The 15,384-nt window shown below is 41.6% G+C and overlaps 1 protein-coding gene across 1 annotated transcript in view; it reads left to right on the forward strand.

The window, feature by feature from the left end:
- The window catches only part of LOC144696639 (protein mono-ADP-ribosyltransferase PARP12-like), an 83,293-nt gene that overhangs the window by 45,363 nt on the left and 22,546 nt on the right, over nt 1-15,384 (forward strand). Inside the window, exons 5-8 of the mRNA XM_078568180.1 lie at nt 1,248-1,371; nt 3,181-3,349; nt 8,621-8,723; nt 9,952-10,048. Coding sequence (XP_078424306.1) covers nt 1,248-1,371; nt 3,181-3,349; nt 8,621-8,723; nt 9,952-10,048 — 493 coding nt within the window. The remainder of the gene's footprint in view (nt 1-1,247; nt 1,372-3,180; nt 3,350-8,620; nt 8,724-9,951; nt 10,049-15,384) is intronic.

Raw genomic sequence — 15,384 nt, forward strand, 5'->3', positions numbered from 1 at the left:
AAATTGTCCACACATTCAGGGGTTAAGAAACACCCTCATCTTCCTTTTCAAAAAAAATACTGATTATAGAGAATAGAGAAGGGATCAGGGGTTTCGTAGTTCCCTCTCGCCCTGCCTGTAACAATATTATTCAGTTCATTGTGTTTTGAAGTAACACAAACTGACAGCAGGTATATAGAAATCTGGAACCTATTTGAATGCTTACCCTTTAGACTAATTCTCATCTCCCTTTGTTAACCAGTTTTGTTTTCACACACTAATCTCAAGATCACAGGATAATTACAAGTAAGGAAAGCCATTCAGCCCATCTTAATTATCTCTCTGGAGAAATCCTAACAATCCCCACGTTGTAGCATGCAATTATTCATTTTATGGTTTCAAGGTTTTTTTTTTTAGGTGCCAGTCTTTCCTCTCATAAGACAAAGATTTGTGCCACCGTGGTCAATTCTGTATTAAGCATCGCCCCACTCTGCCTCATTTGCTGCTGAGGAAAACACTGGGCTGAGAAGGTGCACCATTTTCTGGCCTCTGTTTTCTCTGGGCCGTCTTTTCAGCCACCTGAGCTTTTCCTTTGCAAACGGTCAGTCTCCAGAGGCCACGGACATCAACGACTGTCTCCAGTTGTCAGTATCAATGTTGGTCATCCTCAAATCTCACTTGCAGCTGCCCTTGTAACAGAGTTGGCTATTCTGTCCAAGCTGAATAAGAGAGTGTGAAACAGCAAGCTGACTGAGAACACCAAACTGCGAGTCTACCAAGCCTGCATCCTTAGAGCACTCCTCTACAGTGGTGAAACCTGGATGACGTATGCAAGGCAGGAGAAAAGGCTGTACAATTTCCACCTTTGCTGTCTCAGATGTATCCTTGACATCTCTTAGCAGGCCAAAGTCACCAACTCAGAGGTCCTGAGCATGCTAATTCCATCAGCATACCCTCATTGCTAAGCCAATGACATTTGTGTTGACCACATTCGTTGGATGGATGACGGCTGTATACCCAAAGACCTTTGGTACAGTGAACTGGTCGCGTCTCCTGGCCTTTTGTTTATGCCACCATATATGTGTGAGCCTTGCCTCAGCGATCTATGATGTTTGAATACCTTTCTTACTTTAATACTGTAAAATTTGCTTTCAGCATGACAGTGTATGATCTGAACATTTAAAAATTTGACTTTGAGATATAGGGATTTTCCAGAATCAGCCTCATCTAAAAACGAATAACCACATTCATATTTTATATTCTTACAGACAAGTGCACTCGGGTTCACTTCAGTCTTCCCTACAGGTGGCAGATATGCAAGGAAACATGGCAGGATTTACCAAACATGGAAGAGATTGAAATGGAATTCTGTGACCCAAACAATATCACCAGGTATCTTTAAGATGTAATGAATTTTTGTAATAAAAATAAATCATATTCCACTATTGGTGGACTTAAAAACAGAATTATTGAAATTACAGAGCACAGTCAATCACTGAGTTTTAGATTTTCATGCGCTCCAGTGCCTTAAGAATCACTTTAATTTCAAGTCCAACCCTCTTAATTTTAAGGTAATTCCAAATCCTATCTAAGCTGTATTGAAAATTAATTGAACAAGGTTGAGGACTGAATAATCTACTCCTGATCCTATGCACTCCTCAATCTAATGAAACTTTTCCCATAGACCTTCAAGACAACCAGTCCCAACATGCCTCCAATAGGTCATATTACAAAGGTTAAATGTGGATTTCATCCTTTCAATTGAGACTATCTCATGAAAGCTATTTGCCCTGAATGGGAAATGCGATTCTTTGACAATATGCTCCCAGTTGATATTTATTGCAAGACAATAGGCAGAATCGTCCAAGATCTGCATAAAGTGTGGTAGTGGTCCTCATTAATAATGAATTCACGCAAAATACTCCAGATGACTGGTGGGCAGACTTGGATTTGCCCACCATGCTTTGACCTCAGTGCTTCCTCGCTCCGGGCGCCATATTTAAAGCGCACCAGAGCGCAGCCTACTTCATGTCTCCAGACCAGGACTGCTCCAGGTGAAAGATGGCCCCGAAAGCAAAAAAGACGGCAGCCCCCAAATTTAGTGACGCCTCTCTGGGACACCTGCTGGATGCAGTGGAAGGCCGCCATGAAGTCCTCTATCCCCGCTCTGGCCATAGGAGGTCTCCTGTGTCTCTATATCATTTTTATAATATGGAGATCTGAATTGTTCATGGTACTCCAAGTTTAGTCTAACCAAGGTGTTCAAGATACTTTAAACACTTCTCAAAGTGTTAAAAGGGAACCAGACCAGAAGTGTGACATATTAATGATAATGTGAAAGACTGCAGAGACTATGCACACTTCAGTTTGAGAGATTTCCTCATTGACTATTAAAGAATTGTTATATACTGATGTAAGATCTTTGGTTTAACTTCCGTTATTCTGGTACAGTAACTGTAGGATGAGAGAAATTCTGCGTTTTTAGAAATCAATTTCAACCCATTCAACCTACATTCTACAAAGACTTAGCCAATGTCACTAAGTGAGCCAGTATTGATGTAGGCCTTTGATGTACAAAAAGGCATTCATGGCAAGAAATTGTCTTCTGGAAAGGAATTATTGTTACAAAGTATTCTGATACATTCTGAAATGTTGGTTTTGGTTTAATTTTAATTCATAAAATGATGTTAAGAATGTAAAGTATATAGAGACAAAAGACTGGTCAGCCCAATTCCTTCCTAACTCATGTACAATTGATCTATTATTGACCCCACCCCACAAATTGAACCTGAAAGTTCTAAATAAATGCTCCCAGAACTCTAAAAAGTAATCTAAGAATCCTTTAGGTAACTTAGCCATTTCTACAATTTAATCTCAGGCCTGCTGTCATCCACAAATATAATTTCCCTTACATCAGGAACACAAGAAAATATAAACATGGAAAATTTTATAATCTCTATCTGTGTCCGTCCCTGTGCCGAGCATTCCTGTCATAGATTCCTGGCTACACAACATCAAGCACTTTTGCCATACTCTGTCAGGAAAAATACATTCTAATTTCCAGTCTAATTGCATAATTAGTTTTAAACCTGTGCCCGTCATTTCTGTGTTCAAATAGTGCATCTGTATTTGTCTATGACTGCCAATTAATGATTTGAATGTGTCTCTCTTCAAGTTCTCTTTTCCAAATTGTTTTAACAGCTCAGGACCTACTCCCATTAACTTTGAGACAATGATGTGTGAGTCTCACCAGGTGAGGCGTCTCTCTACTGCATCCTCGGTTACAAAACACCCACACTACATTCTGACTACTGAATGGCTCTGGTACTTGAAGGATATGTTTGGAAAATGGACTCAGTATGAAAATCAAGTAAGTTTCACATTCCTTTTCCTTCCTTGGATCTTGGTCAACAAAGAACAAACCCGGGAATTCTGTGTAATGAGTCATCAGCTTTAATCAGTGAAAGTTTTAAACTTGGGGCAGATTTTCAACTTGTTGCCCAGTCAGGATACTGGCAGTGCATCAAGATAAACATCTTCCGGCAACGAGGGAAGAAAACTGACGAGAGAGTGAATAAATACTGCCTTAAAATGTTTTTAAGAGCAATACAGTTCTTTCTGGTGTCCTGGCCAATATTTATTCTTCAATTAACATCACAAAAACAGATTATCTGATCATAATCATATTGCTGTTTGTGGGAGCTTGCTGTGTGCAACTTAGCTGCCACATTTCCTACATTACAACAGCGACTACATTTCAAAAAGTACTTCATTGGCTGTAAAGCATTTTGAGACATCCTGTGATCATGAAAAGCACTATATAAATAAAAGCCTTTTTATCTTTAAGGTGATGTCTGATGCAATTTGAAGCCTTTTTAAGTTTGTTTTCAATAATGAAGTGCAAAAGGATGGATATCTTATGTTTCCTTTGTTACGATTTCCATAATTTTTTTTAAAAAGATGGTTCTTCCAGTTATTTGCTGAAAGAATGACCTGACAAGAATTCATGTTTAAAAACTTTTACGTTAACAAATGACTAAATAACCCTATTTTATTTTTGTAGGCAACTATACTTTAACTATGGAAGTGACACTCCCCTTGCATACTTTATCACCCACTTCACTCCTGACGGAATTGCAGTCCTTTTGGCAAACAGTCCACAGTTACTCCCAATTTCCAATGGGTTCCTCTATCCCTGTTCTCTGAGTAGTAACTTCAAGTGGCCATCAACCAGCACTTTCCTTATTTCCCGAGAGTTTCTTAAATCCACCATCAGCAGTAAAGCTTATCCTGATGTTTCTCATTCTCCCCGGCCAAGCCAGGACGAATCTCCCAGAACCCTTAGATGGCTGCAAGATTCTTCGACTAGAGACCGTCTCCGCCACCACCCGCATCTGGCTTTTTCTCTCTCTGCTGACCACCCAGAACCTCTGTTGTCTGTTTGTGATACTCACTATAGGGAACCTTCCACATCCTTCAGCATCTTTTAATTATATGCATGCTCCCATTCCCTGCTTTACCTTCCATAATGCATGACCTCACTTCTTTTCGTTAAATTGCGGCTGCCACTCTGTGAGCATTGCACTATCCTGTGTATACCCTCCTGAAGTCCTTTACAGTTCTTTTCACTTTTTTTTTGCAAATATCTACTTTGTTGCAATCAACAAATTTCAGTATTGTGCTTCTTGGGCTGGATTTTCCCATTGCATGGCAGGACCAAATCACTTCGAGCGCCCATTTTTACCAGCGCAGGAAATGTTTATATTGTAAATAATCTGTGATATAGATATGTAGCAAGCATGAAATCGATTCATAAACCAGTTACTTTACTATAGCACTGTGTGAGAAAATTTCTTGTCTATATGCATATATAACATACCACAGTGACCCACTCAGTGTTCAAGGCAGTGCAGTGTCCTGCAAACATGCACATTCCTTCATAGATGACCTTCCTTCAATCTGCATGAAATCCTCATCCTCCTCAGGAACATCCTCAGCCGTTGCAATGCTCTCCCAATAGTTTGAAGAGGTCCACGGCTGGGGTGTATGCCCTCCAGCCTCTGCTGAGCCACCTGCAAAACTGTCCTGTTCAGATTCTGCAGCTCTTCAATTACTCTGTGGACTTCAGCATTGTGACTGGCCCAGGCTACAGAGAGAGCTATGCACCTGTGGAAGGCATCACACTGCTCCTGCCTCCACTCTGGATGCTGCTGCATGTTGCTCTCCATGAGGTTAGCCACTCTCTCATGAGTGGAGCTCATGTGCTGGAATCCCTGAGACATGGATGTGCTGCTGTACACCATGGAATCTTCCATTTGCAAAGCATGAGCTCTCAGTGCCTCAAGTTTCTGCAAGATAGTCTCTCATCTGCTGCAGGTCCAAATACTAGGTCCCAAAGTTTGACTCCCGAGGCCCCACCTCACTGTCCAGTGGAGCATCTCATTGACTGCCTTCCTTCTTCTGAGGGGGACAGCCCATGGATGCCTCTATCTCTGACATCTCCTCCTGCACACTTGTGCTGTGCTCCTCACCCAGTGCCCCAGCACTAAAATTTTGCATGGACCCACCAAGGTGTAAGTATCTGCACTGGTGCCTGGTGAGGTAGTCTGGTGTGACGCTGCTTCCTCAGGCAAGTTTCTCTCCTCTTGGGAAAATCATCCAGAACATGTCAGACCTGACAGCACCTCTTAGGGAACTTCGACAAAATGATGCGGAATGGCACTGGGAATGAAGTCACCAGGAAACTTTGACCAGTCTAAAGAGAACACTGACCCATACACCAGTGTTAAAGTATTACAATGTCAGTCAGCCGGCCAAGATCTCAATGGATGCTTCAAAGACTGGCCTGGGAGCTGTCCTCTTGCAAAATGAAGCATCAGTGGCATATGCTTAAAAGGCAATGACTGAAACACAGCAGCAGTATGCCCAAGTAGAGAAAGAAATGCTAGCAATTGTGTTTAGCCTAGAACACTTCCATCAGTTTGTCTCTGGCAAAGACATGAAGGTAGAGTCTGATCAAAAACCTTTAGAAGCTAAACTTAAAAAGCCTCTGAACTGTGCACCACCAAGAATCCAAAGATTACTAATGTGTCTTCAGAAGTACCAGGTCAGAGTTAAATACAAACCGGGCAAGGAAATGTACATCACAGACATTCTGTCATGTGCATATCTACCCATCAGGAGGAAGAGGATAAAGAAACATGCTGACAAAGAACTTACCTGTGGCTGTAACCAAACTGGATGAGATCAGGGATGTGACTAAGAACGACGCCACCCTGAGAAAACTGCAGCAGATTGTGCAAACTGGCTGGCCCACACATCGGAGCGGAGCCCCTTCTGCTGTACAAGAGAACTGGAACCTTCATGAGGACTTCATGTAGCAGAAGGAATACTTTTCAAGGGAGAAAAGATCATAACTCCTGCAACACTGAGGAAAGAAATACTGCAGCGCATACATGAAAGACACCTCGGCACAGAAACATGTAGGAGAAGAGCTCGAGATGTAATGTATCGACTTGGAATGGAACACAAATCAGGGAAATGGGGAATGCGTGTGTAGTGTGCCAAAAGGACAGTAAATCGCAACAAAAAGAACCACTTCAACCACACATTGTTCCAGAGAGGTCCTGGCAGAAAATTGGAGTGAACTTGTTCACATTTGACAACAGTGAGTACCTACCAACAATTGATTATTACTCAAAGTTTTTTGAGTCTGTGCTGCTGAGAAATGATAGTAAGAGCATCACTGTAATAAATCATTTAAAAGCAATTTTTGCTCACCATGGCATACCTGAAGTGCTCATCTCAGATAATGGTCCACAATTCTCAGGCACTGAGTTTCACAAATTTTTACAGGGCTGGGAGTTTTGCCACACTATGTCAAGCCCCAAATATCCACAATCCAACGGAATGGTGGAATGTGTCATGCAGACTTTAAAACACTAGTTGAAGAAGGCAAAGGCGGATGGAAGAGACCCCTACCTGGTTCTGCTGGATTTCAGGAATACTCCATTAGAGAACATTGGATCATCTCCAGCACAGCTCCTGCTGGGGAGAAGACTAAGAACTAAGCTTCCAACTGCACCCCAACTGTTATTTCCACAGCCAGTGAGCTACAGCGTGCAGGACCTGCTCAAACTGGGACAGCAGAATCAGAGACAGTACTTTGATAGAGGCGCCCAACCTCTGCCTGACCTGAACATGGGAGAGACAGTGAGGATTCAGCATGAAGGGATCTGGAATCCTGCTATTGTCACAGGAATCACCGGAGAACAAAGGTCTTACATAGTGTAGACTCCAAATGGACAGCTATACAGGAGAAACCGTAAATTCTTACAGAAAACAAATGAAATGCAACCCTGCTCTGAACCAGAAAGAGTAGCTGAAGATCAAAAACCAGAATACACCAGTGAACCAGACTCAGCCTGAGAGTCCTGAAAACTATCCAAAGGGTGATAGTGACACAGAGCTGGAGAAGGCCCCTTGGCCTTCAAAATCACCTCCATCACCATTCAGAACATCCAGTGGAAGAATTGTGAAAAAAACTGTAGAGATACTGAGATGAGTAAAGGACAAAACAGACTGATCAAAACAGAGTGAGAAAGAATAGACAAGAGACTTTGTGTACTTGAGTTGTATAAAAGATTTTTTTTTATAAAAGAAAATATCATGATAATAGCTCATTGTGGTTGTGGACTCCAGTAATAGATACTATACGGTACTCTATACTATATACGGGGTCACCTGACCTGGGGTTGAAGGTCAGATAGCACATGTTGGAGCCTGTCTTGATAGAGTTCAGACATTGCAGATATGTGTTCCTGTTAGGAAAATGTGTTATCAATAAAGTTAGCTCAGCTACAATGTTGACTGCCTGTGTGCATCTTTAAAAAAAACAAAAAACAAGACAGTGGGACACGATGTCGGGAAATCTCCTGACGCCTGATTCCTACCTCCAAGATGAAAACCCGGCCCCTTATGTCTGAGGTCAAATCACCTATGAATAATTACTTCCCAAGGGGCAGTTCTGTGTCTGTCTTTGCTCTGAAATATATTACCTGGCAGGACATAAGCAGAAGCCTGCGCTGACAGAGCTCAGCCTTTTAAGATGTTGAGAACATCAGGATTTTCAAAAATAAGTAAAGGTCAGTAGGCCAACACGCAGAAGCCTTCTTCATAGATCTCAATTCTAAGCTTTGCATTAAATTCTTCCATTTGTACTTTCACCAGAGATGTGTCTGATTGCTTCTTGAACCTATTTACACTATCTGCTTCCATGGCTGCTCCTACTAACTTGAGTTACTGCCTACTGCCATATGTGTAAAAAGGGTTCTGTCTGGCTTCCTTTCTTATTCTTATCATCTTATGGTTTAACTTGCATCCACGGATATTTAAATCCTTTACCACTGTGTACAATTATCTCAAATCATCCTCGTCAATTCCCTCTTATACTTGAAATCATCATCCAATAAAAACACTTGGCTTCCTCCACCTTCTTTCATAACTTAAATTTGAGATACCAGAGTTGCCCAAGTTTACTCACTTCTCTACCCTTTCAAAGGCAAAAACATGAATTGGTGTGCTGGTAAGCTTTGCTTTGTATGAGCAGAAAGTCTAATTATCAAGTTGGCATATTTGACAGGACCAAGTGCATATTACATCCACAGACCTGGAGAATATCTATTTGACCAATGACAGCACTGAGGTGAATATTGGACAATTCAATGAAACATTAAGCTTTAAAGGTACAGTCAGTTATGTAACATTGTCATTTGTGTATTTTTTTTTCAAATATTATGTGAAACAATTTGTACATTATAATTTCACGGTGTCTGTAGAGGAGTAAATTGGGACACTTTTAGAGTTCTGCATATTCGGGTTTGCAATGAAGGGAATTATAACACCTCAAGATTGGGGGTGGAGTGACATAGTAACAGGAATAGGCCTTGCAACTGCATGGGCCTGTTCAGACATTCAGTGGGATGATAGCTGACCTGAAGCCTAACTACATGGATAATCCTTGAGAACCTGTTTTTTAATTTAGCCCCTAGTTTCTGCCACTCTCCAAACAGAACATCTTGCCTACTCTTCCTTATGTCGCTGGTTGATTGCTTGTTTTCCATTGCCTGAATTTTCAGTCATATCCATATCTTACTCAAAAGAATCAACAGATTTTTCAATGATTTTATTTTCAGATCTTAAAAGGAAAATAAAGAATTGGTAATGTTTGTTCTCCTGGCCATCCATAGATAAGAAAAGTCACCTAAAGGAATTCAGGAAATATAGAAAGAGGAACATATGTTTGTTTGGTCATCACTCCAGTGTAATCCAAATTAAGGCACAGTATGATAAATGGGTCTTTAATTCTCTTCAGTATTTGATGACCTGAGGATTATTTGATATTTATTTGGTATTTGCCCATGGTGGAAACAGAATTCCTTGCTTCAATTGTCATATTTCCTAAAGATGATTGTGAGAAGGGCATGATGGGTGAAACCAACGAGTACAGTTGTGTTAGGCTGTCAGTTGTGGAGAAGTCAGTGTCTTATGTGTAGGCCTCTTTCCATTCCAACCCCAAATGTACTCAGTTAAACAAGTACCCCCTAACCTGAAAGAAACCCACTTACTCATCTTACTGTCGTCTCCTCAAGAATGATCTCCGGTTCCCAAAGTAAAACAGCAGTTCTTGCACCTTACTCCAGTTGCTATCTTCAACAAGCTTCCATCAAAACTAATTGTTCTAGCTTAGTGCAGCAGCCATTTAAGAAGTACTGCACCTCACAGAATCCCCATCCATAGGTGCTGCAAAAATATACAATGTAGGTATGGTGGGGTAGAGATAGAGTAGAAGTGCCCAGAATATCTAGGAACAAACACTTTGCAAATTATTATGGACTCTGTTTCAAAGTTAGATCTTGATTTTTTTTGTTTTCCACTTCACTACATTTAAAATAATATTGTTTTCCTTCTCAGAAATGATTCAAAAAGACACACTTTCTGGAAGTGTAAGCAAACTTCGGAGAAGGCCAAGATTTATCAGTAAACAAGATGTGGAAATAAAAGTAAAGAGGTAAATTAAAACACAATTAACTCCTAAGATTAGGAAGAGTTCTTCATAGTTTATACTTTGGCCAATTCAGCTTCTGTTGTCTTGGGATGTTTTAGTGTTTACCGAAGTGAGCAATTGTAGTACTGATGAATGAAATGCTTTCTAGCTCAGGCAATGGCGTCAGCATCAAGCACCCCATGATAGGTATTGGAAGCAGAGTTAAAGCTAACCTAAAGTTTCTTGTACACTCTCCCAGCAACGTGCCCTTATCTCAAGTTTCCCAGCATTTCCCATGATCCATCCCTGTTTGTCCAGGAACGTACAACGTAACCAAAGCCCTTGTACATCAGTCCTTCCCAAAATTTTCCCATTGTGAGCTCACTTTAATGACTCAGGCTTCATGTGACCCCAGAGTAAAAATTTGGGGCTACAAGAGTTGTTGAGCAGGGGGAGGGGAGGCTTCAGCTGTTGAGCAGGGGGAGGGAAGGGCTTTAGCTCTTAACCGGGGGTGATGGGGAACAGGATTTGAGCATGGGGGAGGTTAATGAAAAGGCAAGTAATAGTATTCTGAATTTTAAAGTCAAAGGATTTTATATTATAAATGCAATAAATTTATATTATAAATGTATTAGGAACATCGTTATGAACATACTAAGATTCTGATCATTACTGCCATAGGATTTTGATTAATGCAGTAAGATCCACATTATTGAAGTAACTGGTCATTGATTAATGAAGAAGTTTTTATATTCGTTCATGGTATGTTGGCATTGTTGGCTAGGCTAGCATTTATTGTCCACCCCTAATTACCCTTGAGAAAGTGTTGATGAGCTGCCTTCTTGAACCGCTGCAGTCCATGTCGTGTAGGTACACCCACAGTGCTGTTAGGGAGGGAGTTTCAAGATATTGACCCAGCGACAGTGAAGGAATGGCGATATAGTTCCAAGACAGAATTGTAAGTGGCTTGCAGGTGGTGGCATTCCCGTGTGTCTGCTGCCCTTGTCCTTCTAGATGGTAGTAGTCGTGAGTTTGGATAGTGATATCTAAGGAGGCTTGGTGAATTCCTGCAGTGCATCTTGTAGATGGTACACACTGCTGCCATTGTGCATCGGTGGTGGAGGGGGTGAATGTTTGTAGATGGGGCTCCCAGCAAGTAGGCTGCTTTGCCCTTGATGGTGTCAAGCTTCTTAAGTGCTGTTGGAGCTGCACTCATCCAGGCATGTGGAGAGTATTCCATCACACTCCTGACTTGTGCCTTGTAGATGGTGGACAGGCTTTGGGGAGTCAGGAGATGAGTTACTCACCGCTGGATTACTAGCCTCTCACCTGCTCTTGTAGCCACAGTGTTTATGTGGCTGGTCCAGTTCAGTTTCTGGTCAATGGTAACCCCCAGGATGTTGATAGTGGGGGATTCAGTGATGATAATGCCATTGAATGTCAAGGGGTGATGGTTAGATTCTCTCTTGTTGGAGATGGCCATTGCCTGGCACTTGTGTGGTGCGAATGTTACTTGCCTCTTGTCAGCCTAAGCTTGTATATCGTCCACCTCTTGATGCATTTAGACATGGACTACTTCAGTATCTGAGTAGTGAATGATGCTGAACATTGTGCAAAAATCAGCAAACAACCCCACTTCTGACCTTATCATGGAATGAAGGTCATTTGCAGTATCCAGTGCCTTCAGCTATTTCTTGATATCACGTGGAGTGAATTGAATTGGCTGAAGACTGGCATCTGTGATGCTAGGGATCTCTGGAGGAGGCCGAGATGGATCATCCACTTGGAACCTTTGGCTGAAGGTTGTTGCAAATGCTTCAGCCTTATCTTTTGCATTGATGTGCTGGCCTCCTTCATCATTGTGGATGGGGATATTTGTGGAGCCTCCATCTCCAGTGAGTTTGTCCACCAACATTCACGACTGGATGTGACAGGACTGCAGTGCTTAGACTTGATCTGTTGGTTGTGGATTCGCTTGACTCTGTCTATCACCTGCTGTTATGCTGTTTGGCACACAAGTAATCCTATGTTATAGCTTCACCAGGTTGACATCTCATTTTTAGGTGTGCCTAGCGCTGCTACTGGCACGCCCTCCTGCACTCTTCATTGAACCAGGGTTGATCCCCTGGCTTGGTGGTAATGGTAGAATGGGGGATATGCTGGGCATAAGGTTACAGATTGTGATTGAGTACAATCCTGCTGCTGCTCATGGACCACAGTGCCTCATGGTTGCCCAACCTTGAGTTGCTAGATTTGTTTGAAAGCAATTCAATTTAGCACGGTGGTAGTGCCACACAACACGATGGAGGGTTTCCTCATTATAAAGATGGGACTTCGCTTCCACAATGACTGTGCGGCGGTTACTCCTACTGATGTGTCATGGACAGGTGCATCTGCAGCAGGCAGGTTGGTGAGGATGAGGTCAAGTATGTTTTTCCCTCTTGTTGGTTCCCTCAACACCTGCCGCAGACCCAGTGTAGCAGCTTTGTCCTTTAGGATTAGAACATAACATAAGAACATAAGAACTAGGAGCAGGAGTAGGCAATTCAGCCCCTCGAGCCTTCCCCACCATTCAATACGATCATAGCTGATCTCATTTCAGCCTCAACTCCAATTTCCCACCCTCTCCTCATAACCTTTCAACCAATTACTAATTAAAAATCTGTCTATCTCCTCCTTAAATTTATTCAGCAACCTGGCATCCACTGTACTCTGAGGTAGTGAATTCCACAGATTCATGACCCTTTGATAAAAGTAATTCCTTCTCATCTCTGATTTAAATCTACCACCCCTTAGCCTAAAACTATGGCCTCTCGTTCTAGAATGCTCCACAAGGGGAAGCATCCACTCCATGTCTACTTTGTCTATCCCCTTTAGTATCTTATATACCTCAATTAGATCTCCTCTCATCCTTCTAAACTCTAGCGAGCATAGGCCTAAACTGCAGAATCTCTCCTCATAAGACAAGCCCCGCATCTCTGGAATCAATCTAGTGAACCTCCTCTGAACCACCTCCAGTGTAACTACATCCTTCCTCTCAAGTAACGGTACCAAAACTGTGCACAGTACTCCAGGTGCAGTCTCACCAATGCCTTGTACAATTGTAACAACACTTACCTATTTTTATACTCGATTCCTTTAGCAATAAATGCCAAAATTCCATTTGTCTTCCTTGTTACCTGCTGTGTCTACATACTAGCTTTCAGCGATTCATGCACGAGGACACCCACGAGCGGGATGAGGTTTCCTAAAGTTTTTACAAATTAAATAAAAACTTTATCTGAGAAATAACAACATGTCCCATCTCATGCGACACAGCCACATGAGGGGGCATGTTTCATTACATTTTTATTGCATTTATTTATTTTTTTTTAAAAAGCGCTTTAATCTCCCTGAGGCAGCTCCATGCCTCAGGGAGATTGAAGCGCTCTTTCGTGTGCATGCGTGAAAGGGCGCTGGCCCTGACTCTCCCTCCTCCTTTCGCGTAAAATGGTGGTGCGGAGCCAATTGCAGGTGGCGGTCGGCTCCGCGATCGCTCCCGCCGAGCCAGCCCAAAGTGGGAAAAATTCAGGCCCAGATTTTTATTGAATTCAAATTTTACCCTCTGGCATGGTGGGATTTGAACCCGGGTCCCCAGAGCATTACCCTAGGTCTTTGGATTACTGGTTCAGTGACAGTACTAAATAATGAAAAAGTGTATGGATTATTAATATATTTGGACTCTGATCTTAGTGTAATAGCATCTCGATTATTAATCTTATGATCATGACTATATTTGCAACTGACTTAAATGTAATCGGATCCTGATTATTGATGCAATAGGACTCTGATTATTAATTGAAATAATTCTGAATATTAATGTATTAGCACCCTGATTATTGTTGGAATAATTTCATGATTATTGATGCAATAGGCAGCTGATTATTAATGCAACTGGAACCATGTAATTAGATCCTGATTATTAATGTAATAGAATCCTGATGATTAATGCAATAGGATGCTGATTATTTATGCACAAAGATCCTGATTGTTGATGCAATAAGAACCAGCCTATTCATGTGACAGTATCCTGATTATTGCTGAAAAAGGAGATATGTTGTCTAAGCTTTTTGTCTTGCACTCACAAAGACAGGTCACAAGATTACCAACAGTAAAGGGAACCAAAGTTTATACTGCAGGAGAGGAGAGTGCTGATTGGTTGGCAAGTGGACTCTGATTGGTAGAGGCATTGCCATGGAGAATGCAGTAGGGAACAGTTAACTGCCAAGCTTTTCTTCAAATTCAAATCAGGCGGGTATGTGACTTCTAGCATGTGTAAGTGATCCATGCTGCAAGCCCGACTGATAATCTTACATTGGTTTTCAGTGTAATTCTTAGCACAATCAGGGTTGTTTAGCAAGTGTTGTCCAATTGCAGAATCACATATAATGTTGGACACTATATTTTGAGTTTTGCAAGCATGGGTTGGTTAGGTACAGTCAGTACTTTGCCTATTGTGAGCAGCTGAAGGTATGTGCTGTGTGTGCTACATATATTCACACACAGGACCCTGTCCTTTGCAGACGGAAGGAGCATGCCCATGCATTGCACCTTTTTCAACCGAAAAAAAAGCTTGGGGGACAGCCATTCCCTAATTCATTCCTCATGGCAAAACCTTGACCAATCAGAGTCAACGTGCCTGCATGAATTTGAACAAATGCTTGCCAGTCACCTTTTCCCTGCTGAATTCTCCATGGTAACACCACTACCAGTCAGAGTCCACTTGCCAACTAATCAGCACTCTCTTCTCATGCAGTATAAATTATTGTTCCCTTTACTGTTCGTAATCTTGTGATCTATCTTGATGAATGTAAGACAAAAAGCTCAGACAGCATGTTTCTTTTTTCAGCAATATTCGAGTTCTGTACTAGCAAATGACTATTAGTATTCTAATTATTAATGCAATACTACGCTGAATCTTAAAGTAATAGGATTCAGATTATTAATGTATTAGGACTCTGAGCATTGCTATAATAGGATCCTCATTATTGATGCAATAGGACTCTGATTATTAATGTAATAGAATTATGATTATCAATGCACTTTGATCCTGATTATTGATGCAAGATGATCCTCATTATTGAAGAAATAGACATCCTACAAAAATAAAGAACACCCACCTTTTTACAGGTTTTTTTGCAGCAGTAATCAGGCCTTGGAGAGCAATTCATTAGGCCATGCCCACTAACAAAAAAACTGTAAGGATTTAAAGGGGACTCGCAGCTATCAGAAATCAGTCCAAACTCCATGGCAGCTATTGCTGCCACGGATTTCGGGACCCCAAAATTTAGTCTCACAACTGCTCTGGGGTCACGATCTAC

Source organism: Cetorhinus maximus, chromosome 22, assembly GCF_964194155.1.
Source record: "Cetorhinus maximus chromosome 22, sCetMax3.hap1.1, whole genome shotgun sequence".
Lineage (NCBI taxonomy): Eukaryota > Metazoa > Chordata > Chondrichthyes > Lamniformes > Cetorhinidae > Cetorhinus > Cetorhinus maximus.